This window comes from Mixophyes fleayi, chromosome 4 (genome assembly GCF_038048845.1).
Source record: "Mixophyes fleayi isolate aMixFle1 chromosome 4, aMixFle1.hap1, whole genome shotgun sequence".
Taxonomy (NCBI): Eukaryota; Metazoa; Chordata; class Amphibia; order Anura; family Limnodynastidae; genus Mixophyes; species Mixophyes fleayi.
Window position 1 is genome coordinate 37,301,911 of NC_134405.1, and position 16,472 is coordinate 37,318,382.

Consider the following 16,472-nt stretch of genomic DNA (forward strand, 5'->3'; position numbering starts at 1 on the left):
GTGTTCAGATTGTGTACTCCGTAGTTTCAGAACTCTATGTGCCCTGTCAAAGTGGATTGGTTCGTGGAGGTCCTCTGCCTGAACTTCATTGAAAATTTTGGTGAGGAGCGGAAATAGGATCCTGAGCTTAGATATCTAAGGAAATGCTACGAATCCTCATGTTATTCCTGCTACTTCTACTGTCGAGATTATCTACCCTGGTTTGGAGTGGTTGCAGTTGTTGTGCTTGCTGTTCCAAGGCTTTCTGGAGTTGGTCTTGATGGTCCTTGAATTCTTCCCTGTGGTCTTCTAAGATTAATTTTCTGGAGGCTAATTGATCAAAATCAGCTTGAAGGTGTGCCACTTCCTTACGGATTGTCTCATGGAATCTGACCTCCAGAATTTCAAAATCTTTTTTCGTCGGGAGGTCTTCTTTTGTGGGAAGTGATTTTATGAGTTGCAGGATAGCTCCAAGATTGTGACTGTTCTGAGAGATTGGGTTAGTATTTGCCATATTAGCTAAAGAGGATATGTCAGATGAAGGAGTGGACATTCTCTGGAACCGTCTGATATCAGGTCGTTGCGGGCTATCGGAAGATTTCCCCAGAGTCTCTTTTTGAGGGGCTTCTCCTGTCTTTGCCCATGAATACTGCGTGTAGTACCATGGTCAATTTGAAAGAGCTAGACTTGAGTCACATAAATGATGCATAACAATGTAGGTCACCTCTAGTCACATCCCCCTGTATGGAGGCCTAGGCAGTCATGGAGGCCGGAATGCAGAAAGGGCCTGCAATTACATAACATTCTTCTTGCATAAATATAACTTTGTAAAGGTTTTTTGTTTTTTTTTAAGTTTTATTTTTGAGAAGGTCAATAATGAGCATCAGTCCAAGACAAAATCTGTTACAATCAGGTTATGCATGTTCCGGGACTAATACAATCATTGTACATCATAATAAAAAGAGTCTTGATATTGACCAAGTTTTAACTATAAGAATAGAAGAAAGAAGAGACAGAAAAGAGAGGATAGTCAGAGAAAAGTGGGCAAGATAGATTAGGAGGCGGTGTGGCAGGCCGCCAAAAAAAGAAAAGAAAAAGAAAACAAAGCAAGAGATAGAAGAGAAGTGGGGAGGGGGGAGGCAGGGGGGGGGGGGGCGGGGGGGATGGTAGCAGGTTGAGGGGGAATATCAAGTGGAATGTTTTAGAGGAGTCATAGGACAAAAGGAATTTGGATTTGAAAAAATTACATCCACGGCTCCCAGACTTTATTGAATGATTTAGAGGTATTGCGCAGTATGCATATAATAAACTCCATTTTGTATGAGTGCCAAACTCTATTAATAATTGTCTGCATAGTAGGCGAACTTTGTAAAGGTTTTGTTAGGAATTCACTAATACATATAAGAGAAAAGGTTGTTATATAATCTGTCACCACTAGGTGGTACTGCAAATTAAGATACTCCCTTTCCCTGTGTTAGTAAACAGTTTGTAAGTGATGTATGTCGATTTTGAACATTCAAATTTATTTACTAAACTGCGGGTTTGAAAAAGTGGAGATGTTGCCTAAAGCAACCAATCAGATTCTAGCTGTCATTTTGTAGAATGTATTAAATAACTAACAAGAATGTGATTGGTTGATATAGGCAACATCTCTACTTTTCACTTTTTCAAACCTGCAGTTTAGTAAATATACCCCTTGGTGTGGATCGTGGGTCTCAAGCTTCTGATGGCTAGAGAGCAGGTTACCACTAGGGAGTAGCATAATTTTAAGAAGATTACGCATGTAGTTAGAGAGATACAAGTGTGACTATTTTTTGGTAACATTTTGTAAGGTGTCCACTTGTGTAATGGGGGAGCGTGTTCTCCAAATATGTGTCACTGGAGAACAAAAGTGGGGGTGATAAAGAAGAGGATGGGATCTGTGGCAAAATATTCACACAGATATAAATATCTGGACTCACGTACAGGAATAGAAGTCCTGGGGTGTCATATCCAAGCGATAGCTATGAGCCACCTGTTTTTCAGAATAGGGTATACCTGCTATGGGGAGTGGCGTGTTGTGTCTTGATATGGCCACTTAATTATAAAATGGCGGGCTGCATTGTTTCTGTGTGTTGCTTGATTGGGGGTGATTTGTCTTTTGTAATCCCACACCACTATCCTAGAAGAGAGTGTAGAGGTTTACTCATGGGTAGTTACAGGGTCCAACTGCTGGATCCAAACTTGATGTTTTCTGTGTCCGGAAGCTGACAGTTCAGCCCTGTGCACAATTTTTGTTCAATGCAATATATAAATTGACCACAAGATGGTAGTGGTATTCTGTGCACATTATTGGTTCAATGCAATATATACGTTGGCCACAAGATGGTAGTAAACCTTAAATCAGATGAAAGTCGCAAATCTCTTTTCACTGGTCGGCAATAGAGACTGGAGGTCCTGCCGAACTGGAAATAAACATGGACATCTGTATTATATTATATAAACCAATTGTTGGTTCACCATAGAAAGCATATAAATATAAAAATAAATGCACAGCACTGGGGTCATGAGTTAGATTCCCAACCATGGCCTTATCTGTGTGGAGTTTGTATGTTCTCCCCGTGTTTGCGTGGGTTTCCTCCGGGTGATCCGGTTTCCTCCCACACTCCAAAAACATACTAGTAGGTTAATTGGCTGCTATCAAAATTGACCCTAGTCTCTCCCTTGCTGTCTGTCTGTCTCCCTCTCTGTCTGTCTGTGTGTGCGTGTGTGTCTATTAGGGAATTTAGACTGTAAGCTCCAATGGGGCAGGGACTGATGTGAATGAGTTCTCTGTACAGCGCTGCGGAATTAGTGGCGCTATATAAATAAATGATGATGAAGATGATGATGTGGCTGATAAAATTCTATAGTCAGAAGTGCGTTTACTACAACATACGGCACAACTGCTCAAAATGATTATAGCTCTTTTGCTTATAATACAGATACATTCCCCCCCCCCCCAATCCCTATTTCTTTCTTTCCATTTCTTTTTGTTTTTATTATTTTTATTTTCATTCTTTTTGTTTTAAATTTTATCTGTATCACCTTTTTTCCTTCTGCTCATATTGTGTCTGGTTACAGTTGCAAAACTTCATATTGCGCTCCTTTTCATGTGATATCGTTATATTGTTTTATAAAGAGCAGCAGCGGAATATATTGAGAGAGCTCCACCTACAACTTTGTTCTTACAATAAACCTATAGCTCATGCTACAGATCATGGATTGAACGCTGTCAGCTAAATTGTTAGGATGCTGCCGTTTCCTCTGCACACCTAGCACTGAGCAGAATGACTGGAAGACGTTCTCATGATTCCCATTTTCATTATTTGTGCAGAGAAAATCATAGTTCATTGGCTGATAGCAGATGTGACAGGATCAATACCATGTGTTACCCCTCTGTCATAGTGCAGAAGGTGGGTAACATATAATCGTCCCGCTCTGAGGTCACCATATGATGATTATACAAATGTTTCTGCAATCAATAATAGACTAAGACCAAACTATGGGTTTGAAAAAGTGGAGATGTTGCCTATAGCAACCAATCAGATTTTAGCTGTCATTTTGTAGAATGTACTAAATAAATGATAACTAGAATCTGATCGGTTGCTATAGACAACATCTTCACTTTTTCAAACCTGCAGTTTAGGACATATACCCCTATGTGTATTAACTTAGTAAGTATTAGTATCTGCTGCAGGAGAACAGAGTCTATACTGAACCTTTGACTGGTAATGTAGCCCTAGCATTGTGCCAATGCACACAGAAACTTAAAACATTGGTCATATTTGTTAGTTTAAAAAAATAAACTTAGTGTTCCTTACACAACAAAATGCAAAGACTGATTTACTCAGGTACTAATGATGCTTTAAAATACTTGTGTTTTTGCAGGTCAATTAATGAGCTGGATTTCCACTTAAAACAGAAGACATCTCAGAACAGGACCTTATTCGCTGAATATCTAAGTGCCCCAAGAAAAACCTCACATACAAATCTTATTGACTACAGCTGTCAATTTACCCAATTGTAAAGGATTCACAATAGCTTTTTTCTAAATAAGAGAAAGCTTTGACAACTAAGTTGTTACTAATCAGACACGTGATGAATCTCACAGGAGAGAAACCCCACCTATGCCTTAACTGTGACAAAAGTTTTACATATAAATCACAGCTAATCATACATCAGAGGATTCACACAGGAGAGAGGCCATTTAACTGTTTTCAATGTAGCAAATGTTATACCAACAAGTCAGATCTTTTAAAACATCAGAAGATTCACATGGGGGGAGAGAAGCCATTTAAATGCTCTGAATGTAGTAAGTGCTTTACCTACAAATCAGATGTTGCAAAACATCAGAGGATTCACACAGGAGAGAAACCATTTGAATGTTCTGAATGTAACAAATGTTTTACCGAAAAGTCAGTTCTTGTAAAACATCAGAGAATTCACACAGGAGAGAAACCATTTACATGCTCTGACTGTAGCAAGTGTTTTACCCACAAATCAAGTCTTGTTGCACATAGGAGGATTCACACAGGAGAGAAACCATTTAAATGCCCTGAATGTAGCAAGTGTTTTGCCCTCAAGTCATATCTTGTTGACCATCAGAGGATTCACACAGGAGAGAAACCATTTACATGCTCAGAATGTAGCAAATGTTTTACCCAAAAGTCAGATCTTGTAAAACATCAGAGGATTCACACAGGAGAGACACCATTTAAATGCTGTGAATGTAACAAGTGTTTTACCAACACGTCAAATCTTAAAAGACATCAGTTGACTCACATAGAGAATCAATCAGTTTCATAATCTGATTACAGCAAGTGTTTTACCAACAAGTCACCTTGAAAGATATCTTTTACCAACAAGTCACCTTGAAGGATATCAGATAATTCAGTGTTTTACTTATAAGATAACACATATCATTTACCAGAGGATCTTAATGCAGCATGTGTTCATAAGCAAATTAACTTGTTATATTACTATAATATCCATACAAGGGAAATCTATTTTTATTGTCTATTTAATGTCTCAATGTGGCAAGTGTTTTATATAAATTCAAAACCTTGTTAAATGTCAGAGAATACTGAAGAGATCTGGCAGAGGGACTTGATAGCATGATCTCCATGGGCCTGATTCATTAAGGATCTTAACTTGAGAAACTTCTTATTTCAGTCTCCTGGAGAAAACCATGTTACAATGCAAGGGGTGAAAATTAGTATTCTGTTTTGCACATAAGTTAAATACTGACTGTTTTTTCATGTACTATGTATTCAGAAAGGGCTATATAGTAAAATGATGTAAGTAAAACACAGTTTGCTATATCCCATAGCAGCCAATCAGATCATTACATTTGTTAGTTTGATGGCACCAGGCTGCTAATAGCTGATATCTGGTTCCTCCTGGTTACATCATGTCCTATTTTTCATGCCATGTTATTAAATAAATCCCAAGGAGGAGAAATTGTTTCCCAGTTGACACGTCCTGCATAAGTATTTAGTTTAAATTCCAAAGTGATTCAAATCAGACAGGACTGTGCTGAATACAGACTGAAGGATCACGTTACAACAATCTCTGTAATTACCATTTATGTTACTTGCAGCTATTTCCATAACAATTGATGTTGAATAAAAACTGATATGGATAAATGGGGAGATTTTATTTTTGATTGTGGATCTAATTTCTTTTTTTTCTCCGGTTTTAATGAATAATGTACACTCTTCTATATTTTAGAAGATGGAACCAGGGGTGATATTTAGGTAAACATTTGGGGCTGACAATCTGACAAAAAATACCCAAAAGGCCATCATCATCAGTTATTTATATAACGCTACTATTTCAGCAGCGCTGTACAGAGAACTCATTCACATCAGTCCCTGCCCCATTGGAGCTTACAGTCTAAATTGCCCAACACACACACACACACACACACACACACACAGAATAGGGTCAATTTTTGATTGCAGCTAATTAACCTACCGGTATGTTTTTGGAGGGTGGGAGGAAACCGGAGCACCTGGAGGAAACCCATGCAAGCACAGGGAGAACATACAAACTCCACACAAATAAGGCCATGGTCGGGAATCAAACTCATGACCTCAGTGCTGTGAGGCAGAAGTGCTAACCACTGAGCCACCGCGCTGCCCCCAAGGCCAGTTATCATTATTAACATACAGCAATTGTATCAGCTATGTCTTAGTTTGCCTGTACTGAAATGTAAGCACAGGGTCTTTCTGCCAATCAGTAATTGCTCAGTAGAAGGAAAGATACATAGTATTCCATGATCACTGTTATCTTGCATAGTCTCCTGTCCTGCAGAGGAAGAACTATTCCCTGTGTAATGGTGGACATATACACACACTATTAACAGTGTTATGGTCCCATATTGTTGAGTATGGGTGCTAAAACCAAAAACCTGATCAAAACTGATTGGCCAGGTCATGTCATTCACCTTAATCAGATGACTCACTGACAGATGAGTACATTACTGCCTCCTTGTGGTCAGCAGAGGTAGTGGGGTATAGGAATTAATAGCTCTCTATGATATCCCATTTCACAATGTTTTTTAAAGTTGCGTTCTCAGATGGAGAGTATGCTGCATAATATGGGCAGGACATGAACCCTCCTGCCAGCCCAGTGCAGTGCTCCTCACAGTGCTCAATTCACCCCTACAAAGCAACAGATTGCTAGCAGGGCAGCAGTATATAATATCAGTGGGGTCCAATTATGGTTGTTTCTTTAAACATCTATGAAAGCCCAAGAAGGGAGGAGTGGCTGAAACCCTCATTCTATATACAGAAGAAATAAATACAAAAATAAGTATATATTAAATGATTACATGAATACTAATATACATGCAGACAATGTATTAATGTACTGGTACTGGAGATATATGATGCCCATTCACAGTTATGAATATGTCTTGCTGGGTAGAGGATTTTGTTGTACTATCTGTGATACTCTGTTAGGTGATGGTCAAAAAGTGTCAACTGTGTCCCTTCTAGAGAGAAACTCACCAACCTTAATGCAGTGAGATTTGAGATCTCCAAAGAGGACAAGACCAAAGGATAATTGACACGTTTAAAGGGAAGATGCTAGTGGGGAAGAGGGAAGATCTGGGCATCTGATTTAATATAGAAGTTAAGCTAAAATAAGAAAAAAACATACAAAGTAGGTTATAATATCTAACACAGTACACTACCTATTCAGTCACGAATCTGTGCATGAGCATTATAATCATCCTATACATCTATATATATATATATATATATATGTACATATATACGCTGGTGTACGCCGGACGGAACTTTGACCCAGGGAACCTGTTCTGGGGCTTCCACTGTATGGATTTGGACAGAAACTTCCCAGACTGGTAACATTGGATCCCAGAAGACATACTAGAGGGTTGATGCCCCAGTCGGACCTCCTGTTGGTGTACGCTGGGCAGAACTTTGACCCGGGGAGCCTTTTCTCGGCCTTGGATTTGGATGACATCTATATATATATATATATATATAATATGTTTTGCTTGTCAGCACATGCAGAATGAGATGGTGGGTGGTCTAGAGCAGTTTCAAATACACAAAGATGATAACAGTCAAAAGCACTAGTGAACCGCGTGTGATTGGCTGTCTGAGAATGCACCAATGACGCTGGTTGGTGGTTTCTTTGTTGCATATATTATGTAATTATATGCGTGTTTAAGCAATTCTGTTTCCATTCGCAAGATTGAGAGCTGTGTCTCCTGTATTAGAGATGTTTTTTTAAATTTTATTGATGCCAAAATGCAAATGCATATTTTGCAAGTAGAAAGAGATTGGTAAGTGTAACGTTACATATACCTGCTGTAAACTAATGCATATGTTACTATTGCCAACATGCATACATCTTGAAATCCCTATGACTGACCATATGGGGGTTAAAAGGCTATTTTTAATATCAGCTTTTATAAGGAGAAATTATGCCCAATTTGTGATCAGCTCTGCGTCAAGCCCATAGTAATTCCTGCTCACTGCTGTCTGTCCTTGTCTCATGTCCTCTAGAGAAACAACAATTCACTGTATAATGGTCACTATGTATCAGCTAACTGATCCAATATCACTGTGTGTGTCTGTTTGGCCAGGTTATGTCATTGTTCTTAATCAGATGTCTCACTGACATATGTATATATATCTGCAGTTCTTGTGGCTAGCAGAGGTGGTGCAGTATAGGACAATAGAATCTTGTGTTTGCAGCTGAAGAAACTGAATAAACTGGTTGCGTGGATGAGCCCTTAGTGTCCGTACACAATCTGTAGCTCGCAGTCATAATATTCTCCTCCAGTTTGTAGTTATTCAGTGCTGTCAAATCCTTCCACCATCATGTAGGGAAAGAAAACCATACATGGCACCAGGTCCAGATGGATTATGAGCTGAATATTATAAAATCATTTCCATACATATTGTGCCATATTTAATGACATTAATAAATTCTATAATAGGTGGAAATCAATCACCAAGAGATTTTAATTTGGCAAGGATTATTTTAATTCCAAAACCAAATAAAGATGCAGAATTAGTACAATCATACAGACCCATATCTTTATTAAATCATGACATTAAACTTTTTTCGAAAATGATTGCTCTTAAGCTGGGTACACACTACACGGTTTTCGTCCAATAATCAGCTTAATCAGCTGACATACGACTGCTCGTTCAAAAGTCGGGGTCAGTGTGTGTAGTAACACGATGGTCGAAAGTCTGCCCAAATGGACGATTGTCGCCTCATTGGATTGGTCGTACCATTTAATATTTTCGTTCCAATCTCGTTTCCGCTGTGTAGTGTGTATAAACTTCCGACCGATCCACAACAGTGAGTACGAAATAACAGTCATTGCTCACGACAACATGGCTGTAAAAAGTCGCTAAAGGGACGTCCGCTCTTCCCTTTATCGTCCTAAACAAGGCTAGTGTGTATGCAGTCCATGGACCGAGCGATCGGACCATCGATCGCATGTAAAATCGCTCGGCATAAAAAGTTGGTGGAAAATTCTGTAGTGTGTACCCAGCTTTACACTGCAATATATCCTACCAACGATATTACATCAGCACAAACAGGCTTTACAAAAAGTAGACATTCAGTTCACAACATTAGTAATCATATTGCAGCAATGGTTAAACACATCAATGTAAGGAAATAAATAATATAATTAGTTTAGATGCAGACAAAGCATTTGACCGCATTTCGTGATCACACTTAATAAGGATATTTGAATTTCAAAAGTTTGGTTCTACTTTTCTACATGTTTTTAAAAATAAATAAATAACCAACCTAAAGCCTATTTGAATGTTAATAACAAAAATACAGCAACGTTTTTGCTGGGTAGAGGAACAAGATCTTCTTTAATCTTGCATTGGATCTTCTTTAATCTTGCATTGGATCTTCTTTAATCTTGCATTGCATCTACTTTTGAGACATTTGGATAAAATGTCAAAGTGGTAAGGGATAAAAATGAGAAAGAATGAGCTTAAAATATCTGCTTTTGCAGATGATGTTCTCCTATATGTTCATAAGCCGAGAGAAGCAATACCTTGGATAATGCAGAAGTTAAAGGATTATGAATGCATAGCAGGATTTATGGTGAATATTGATAAGATGGAGGCATTGACTTTCTACCAAGATACTAAGAAAGGCTGGGATAATGATTTTCCATTTAGATGGGCAAAGGGTACAGTTAAATATCTTGTCTTAAATATACCTCCACATCTATCTCAGATATATACAGAAAATGTTCCAGGTTTGATAAATATTCTAACCAAAGAACTGAACTTTCCAATCTCATTTTTGGGAAGATGCCGTCTTATTAAGACGATAAGCTTCCCAAGGCTATTATATCTTATCGAGATGCTTAGAGTAATATTTACTAAACTTGATATTAAAGCTTTAAATAAAATCTTACCAAAATGTGTATGGTCAAATAAACCTTCAAGAATTTTGTTGGTTAAATTACAACAACCTCAGAATAAAGGAGGAGTAAACTTACCAAACATAAAAGAATACAACTTAACAGTAAATTTTATATATGCAATTGATTGGATAAGAAAGACAAATATATATAGAATTATCCACTATGCTTCTATGCTTTTCGAGCAATATCAAAGAAAATACTTTGATATACACAGTGTGTAAAGCTTGGAGACTCATGCAAAAAAAATCAAAGTTATCATCATGTTATTCCCACTTACTCCCAATAAGTCACAATCCAAAATTTCAGAATGGCCAGGTATCTAAAGAAATAAAAATAGCTGTTATATAAAGTGTTAAGGCTAATATTTCAATTTTTGAACATTAAAAGGTTTGCATTTTATGATTCTGAACAGCTGAATAGCAGATATCCACATGTTAAAATATCGATGTTTGTATATCTACAAGTAAAAAGTTATGTGGCCAAGATACTTCAAGAAATTAAAAACATTGAAAGACAATTTGTGTTGGAGGAGAAGTTATGGAATCAAGTTTCAAAAAAATTATAATACTTCGTATATTTCTTTACAAATGAGAAATTTCATTGATAATAAAAATAGAAAAGGTGGAATGATAAAATGGGTACGAGAATTTTCACATTTGGATATAACATTTTGAAAGCACATGTGAATATGAATAGATTGCTGACAGCTAGTTCATTTAGAGAAATGAATTATAAGATATTACATATATTTAACACCGAAAATGAACCAGGATTATAGGAAGATCATAAAATACACACTGCTACAAGTGTCAACAAACAGGAGCAGGTGCATTGCATATGGTTTTGTTCTAAAATTAGAGTTTTTTGGACAGGAATACAAGATTATATAAGAAATAGTTAAAATATTGCATTTGAGATTAATTGTAAATGGTTTATTTGGAATATAGATGACAAAGATCTAAATTGTGCCTTAACATTGAAGAATAAAAAGTTATTATTGAAGTTTGCGGCAGTAGCACAAAAGACTATTCTATCCCAATGGATTTCAGCAAACCCTCCTAGTATAGAGATGTTGCTATATAATTCTTTTCATGTTTTTCAATTGGATTAGTTGGAAACAACCTTAAACAAAGAAAAACTGAAAGGAAATTTTATTGAAATATGAAAACCCTATATAAGTTTGCTTCCTCCAAACACAAAAGAGACACTCATATTATCCTTACAACTCTCTGATTGATATAATCTATATATATAAAAGAAGAAGTTTGTTTATAGGTTTGGTTGTTTTTAGGAGAATATTTGTATCTTCTACACCCCTGCACCGATTCGGATGAAACCAACGCAAGGTGATTCAGTTGGATCCCGGGGAAGATATTAAGGGGTTTAGGGACCCAGTCGGACCTTCCGTTGGTGTCAACTGGCCAGACATTTGACACGCGGAGCCTGTTCTGAGCCTTCCACTGGATGGATTGGACAAAAAATTTTCAAAGGCTTTTAACACTGGATCCCAGAAGACATACTAGGGAGTGTAGGTTTCAGTCAGATCTCCCGTTGGTGTACGCTGGCCAGAACTTTGACCTGGGGAGCCTGTTCTGAGCCCTCCACTGGATGGATTTGGTTTGTTTTCATTTGGACAACCCTGCACCGATTGGGATGAAACCAACTTGAGGTGCTCCTGCTGGATCCTGGGCAGGGTTTAAGGGGGTTAGGGTCCTGGTCGGATCTCCTGTTGGTGTACGCTCGGCAAAACTTTGACCAAGGGGAGTCTTTTCTGAGCCTTCCACTGGATGGATTTGGACAAAAACTTCACAGACTGGTAACATTGGATCCCAGAAGACATACAAGGGGGTTAAGGTTCGGGTCAGAACTCCCGTTGGTGTACCCTGACCAGAACATTGACCCGGGGGCCTGTTCTTAGCCTTCCACTGAATGGATTTGGAAAACATCTATATATATATATATATATATATATATATATATATATATATATATATATAAATAAAATAAGAAGTTTGTTTGTTTCTTTGTTGGGCGAATATCTTTGACACTCATGCAACTATTGGGATGAAATCAATGCAAAGTGGTCCAGTTGGATCCTGACCAGGTTTTATGAGGGTTAGAGTCGGATCTCCCGTTGGTGTACCCTGGGCAAAACATTGACTCGGGGAGATTGTTATGAGCCTTCCACTGGATTGATTTGGACAAAACTTTCACAGACTGGTAACAATGGATCCCAGAAGACATACGAGGGTGTTGAGTTTCCGGTCAGACCTCCCTTTAGTGTATGCTGACCAGAATATTGACCTGGGGAGCCTGTTCTGGGACTTCCACTAGATAGATTTGGTTTGTTTGACTGTCCGGTTATGCATTCAGACACCCCTGATTCGATTGGGATGAAACCAATGCAAGGTGGTCCAGTTGGATCCTGGCCAGGATTTAGGAGGTTTCGGGTCCAGGTCGGATCTACCATTGGTGTACGCTGGCCAGAACTTTGACCCGGGGAGCCTGTTGTGGACCTGCCATAAGTGGCATCAAAACAGGCAATACCAAACAAAATGTGGTTGAAACAATCATATAGCCTTCCTCTCAAACTTCACTCCCTAACTTGGTTATGACAGTCTACAATTTTAAAGCTCTCATTTTAAAATTAACTTCTCAAAATCAATTGCTCTTCACCTAATTCTCAGTGATGGTTCAGCACAAGTAGAAAGCTTTACTCTTCTATTAGCATCTCTCACAATTATGGGCAGGTGCATGTCCATCATTTACCTGGGGAAGAGATGTGACCGGGATGCACTATAGGAAGAAGGCAAGCCAGCTGAGGCAGTGTGATGCTCTTGGCAATGTTCTGCTGGAACACTTTGGGTGCTGGCATTCATGTGGATGTTATTTTGTATTGTACCACCTACCTAACCATTCTTGCAGACCAAGTATACCTCTTCATGGCAATGGTATCCCATAATGGCAGTGGCCTCCTTCTGCAGGATAATGCTCCCTGCCACTCTGTAAAAATTGTTCAGGAGCGGTTTGAGGAACATGACAAATTGTTCAAGGTGTTTACTTGTCCTCCAAATTTGAACCATTTGGCTCTTTTGAATTATTTGGCTCTTTTGACTCATTTAGATCATGAATTAACTGAAATTAACTAACTGAGCCAAATGAGCTAACTGAACTAAATGAGCTAAATTAACTAAGTGAGCTAAATGAACTTGAAGTAACTGAGCCAAATGAGCTAACTGAACTAAATGAGCTAAAGGAACTAAGTGAGCTAAATGAACTTGAACTAACTGAGCTAAATGAACTAAATGAGCCAAATGAGTGAAATGAACTAACTGAACTAAATTAACTAAGGGGTAAATTTATCAAGCTGCAGGTTTGAAAAAGTGGAGACTTTGACTATAGCAGCCAATCAGATTCTACCTGTCATTTTGTAGAATGTTCTAAATAAACAAGAACTGGAATCTGCTATAGGCAACAACTCCACTTTTTCAAACCTGCAGCTTGATAAATTTCACCCTAAATGAGCTAAATTAACTAATCGTTTGAACTAATCTTTTGAGTTGAATTAGATCAGAATAAACTAATCTCCAAAATGAACTAGATTTTCCATCACTACAGGAGACTGGGCGTGGACACGTGACGTGAGGAGACTGGGTAGGGTCAAGGGGGGAGGAGACTGTACATTAGGAGCTCAAGAGATGAGAACTTGCTGTCCTGGAGTTTCTCTTGATGTCATAGGGTCACGTGACTATTGAAGTCATATGATATAGAGGGTTATAGGCTGCTTTAAATTTGACAGTAACCTGCTTTTCACCCACCAGACTTCTGACTCAAATGGTACCCTCTTGCTGGTTCCTCACATATCCTGCTCCTACCCACCAGCTTATACCTCAGTATATTCGCCTGACCACACTTCTCACCATCTTTGCCACATGCCCCTTTCTCAGTTGCATTTGTCACTTCAATTTTGTGCCCATATCACTTCTTCTCAGACTACAGGACCATTCTGTTTCAGGGGGTCCTGGCCCATGATTTTCCTCCTGGCCCAGGCTCCTGGGAGTTGAATTGTACTCTGCTGGTAAGAGAGGAGGTGTTGGAGGAGCTGATGGATGCCACCGCTACATGGAAGAATGATAAATGTTATTTAGATTGTATGAGTAACTGGTGATATGCTAAAGTCAAAATGTGCATTTTCTTTCGGGTCAAAGGTAGACAACAGGCCTGTGAAAGGTAGAGAAACTAGAAGGCTGCAAAGACAACTGTAGTCCCTGCAGGACCTCTGTTTCCGGTAAAACTATTTCAGGTTCTTTCAGCTTGCAAGGAGTTAAAGTATAGTTCTCTTAGTAATATGTTTAATCAGCAATTATCCAGGGCCCCACTCAACTTGTGTCGCAGCAAAACTAACTATTATAGAGAGGAAACTAAGGGTGCCGGATATCACTAACATATAAAGTATAAACAGATTTAAGAACTACTTATTGGTACAGCTATGAGTATTAAACAGTTTAACTTATTCTACGCAGGTACAATAGCAGTGAAGTTACACGGGACATTCCAGTACATGCGCAGTTAGTACTGGGACAACGCCTAGCTGATATATGTAAATAGACATATCCCGGCCTGGCTTTGGTTACTATAGAATTTCATAATACACACAATAAAAGTAGAAGAACAATAAAATGGAGTTCAGCGCCATTTCACTTGCCCTGTCACAGCCTCCAACTGTGCAGCTTGGATGTGAGAAAGGTTCTGGAGGAAACCAAGGGGACACTAAAAATGAAGGATCCAGATGCACTGTCCTCTGTTCCAAGGTGGAGTTACCTAGAGAAGGATGAGAAATGTAACTTTCCTTTCCCTACTCCATGGCAGCCCTTACAATAGGTTAATCCCTGATCAGCTTAGTGTACCAGGAAGAATTTTGTCCCACCTGGCCCCTATATAAGGCAGCTGCTCCTCTTCCTCAGTGTCTTTTCTTCCTGTCTCAGCAGTGTATAGGACAGGTAGTGTAGTGAGTGTTTTTTATTTTATTTTTTATTTTATTCAAGAGGGCTGTGCTCTGGCTGTATGGTACAGCTCCAGCAGGGCAAGTACCAGACAAGTCTGCCTTTGAAGTTTAGCAAGACTGCCGGCGGGCGCGCACACTGAAATCGTGCGCGCAGGACAAGGACGCTTGCGCGCATGGGTAAGCCCAGGAAGGTTTTGCAGCCCACCCCCCGAGTGTCGAAGTCTACAGGATCTGTAGATTTCCTTCCAAGAAGCAAGGGGGAAGCAGGTGTAAAATAATCTGCTAACGATCACCTGGGTGTGGTCAAAGCAGGCACTGTGTTGAGCAGCTGCAGCCCATTTATGAGGCTCAGTATTAGCTTGGTATTTGAGGCTGCAGGACTGAGCAGCTACCTGGATAGTGCACTATGGACCAGGAGCTCACCTCAAAAAAGCTAAAGGACACCCCAAGGTAAGCCCTTAAAAAGGGGTTTTTGGTTACTCTTAGATAGCTTACCTAGGTCCTTTTTTCTATCATTTACAGTACCTCTGTGGAGCTTGTGCAGGGAAAAAGGAACTATAAACTGAAGAATCGTGTATGTGCAGCTTGTGATGTCAGTTTACCCAGTTTGTACTGACCCATTATGTGTGTCATGCACCCCAGAAATGGTAGAGGAGCCGGGGCCTCCTGAACAATTAAAGCAGTTCTTTTCATGGATGGTTAAAGCAATGCAAGAGTATCAGGCCCCAGAGCAGGATCCCTATAGTGTTACGAGCTGCGGTGGTGCTCTGCCGTCGCGACTCTCTCACCTGCGTCCCGGCCGTCGCTATGACGACCGGGACGTCACTTCCGGGTAACGGCCGAGACGCTGTTGTAGTTAGCACCGCGTCCCGGCATTAGGGTCAGCCAGGGGCGTGCACAAATCAGGCCAGGGGACATTAATTAACAGCCTCCTGTGGCTGATCCCCACTGCCTGTCCTCATTGGCCTGCACCCGTATATAAGGCAGGGAGGGCTTAGCCTCCCTGACCGTGCTGATACCTGACATCCCCTCCGGTGCTCCGTCCAGTCTGCAGATTGCTGGCCCGCCTGTTCCGTGTCACCTTCAGTATCTGTGCGCAGCTGTGCGAGTATAAACTTATACTACTTTGAGTTTAAGACCTGAGGGCATCTGAGTACCTGTGAGCATAACCAGTCTCTATGGGAAAGGCGGCTGCTAAAGGTAAAGACCTCTTCTACCAGTTCTATAAGTTTATGCCGCACTGGTTGTCGTAACATATAGTAGTAGATATGGACGAAGTAAGGCCAGGGCCGTCCAGGGAGTCAGATAGTGAGGATGAAGTGAAAGAGGATCCCAGGATATTTAACTTGGATACGGTGAATATTATACTTAAGCATATTAACAAGTCTTTAGGTATTGAGGAACCAACTGTACCAATTAAACCTCATGATGCATTGTTTTCAGAGCACCAACTGAAGTCTAGAGCAGGGTTTCCCAAACCCAATCCTCAGGGCTCCCCAACAGTGCAGGTTTTCCATATCTCCC

General features: G+C 39.7%; 1 protein-coding gene across 1 annotated transcript in view; it reads left to right on the forward strand.

Annotated features, from left to right (window-relative positions):
• The first annotated feature begins 3,921 nt into the window (after nucleotides 1-3,921).
• LOC142150620 (uncharacterized) overlaps nucleotides 3,922-16,472 on the forward strand; it is a 173,763-nt gene continuing 161,212 nt past the window's right edge. Inside the window, 1 exon segment of the mRNA XM_075205820.1 lies at nucleotides 3,922-4,736. Within this exon segment, the coding sequence (XP_075061921.1) occupies nucleotides 4,099-4,736 (638 nt within the window). The 5' untranslated portion in view covers nucleotides 3,922-4,098.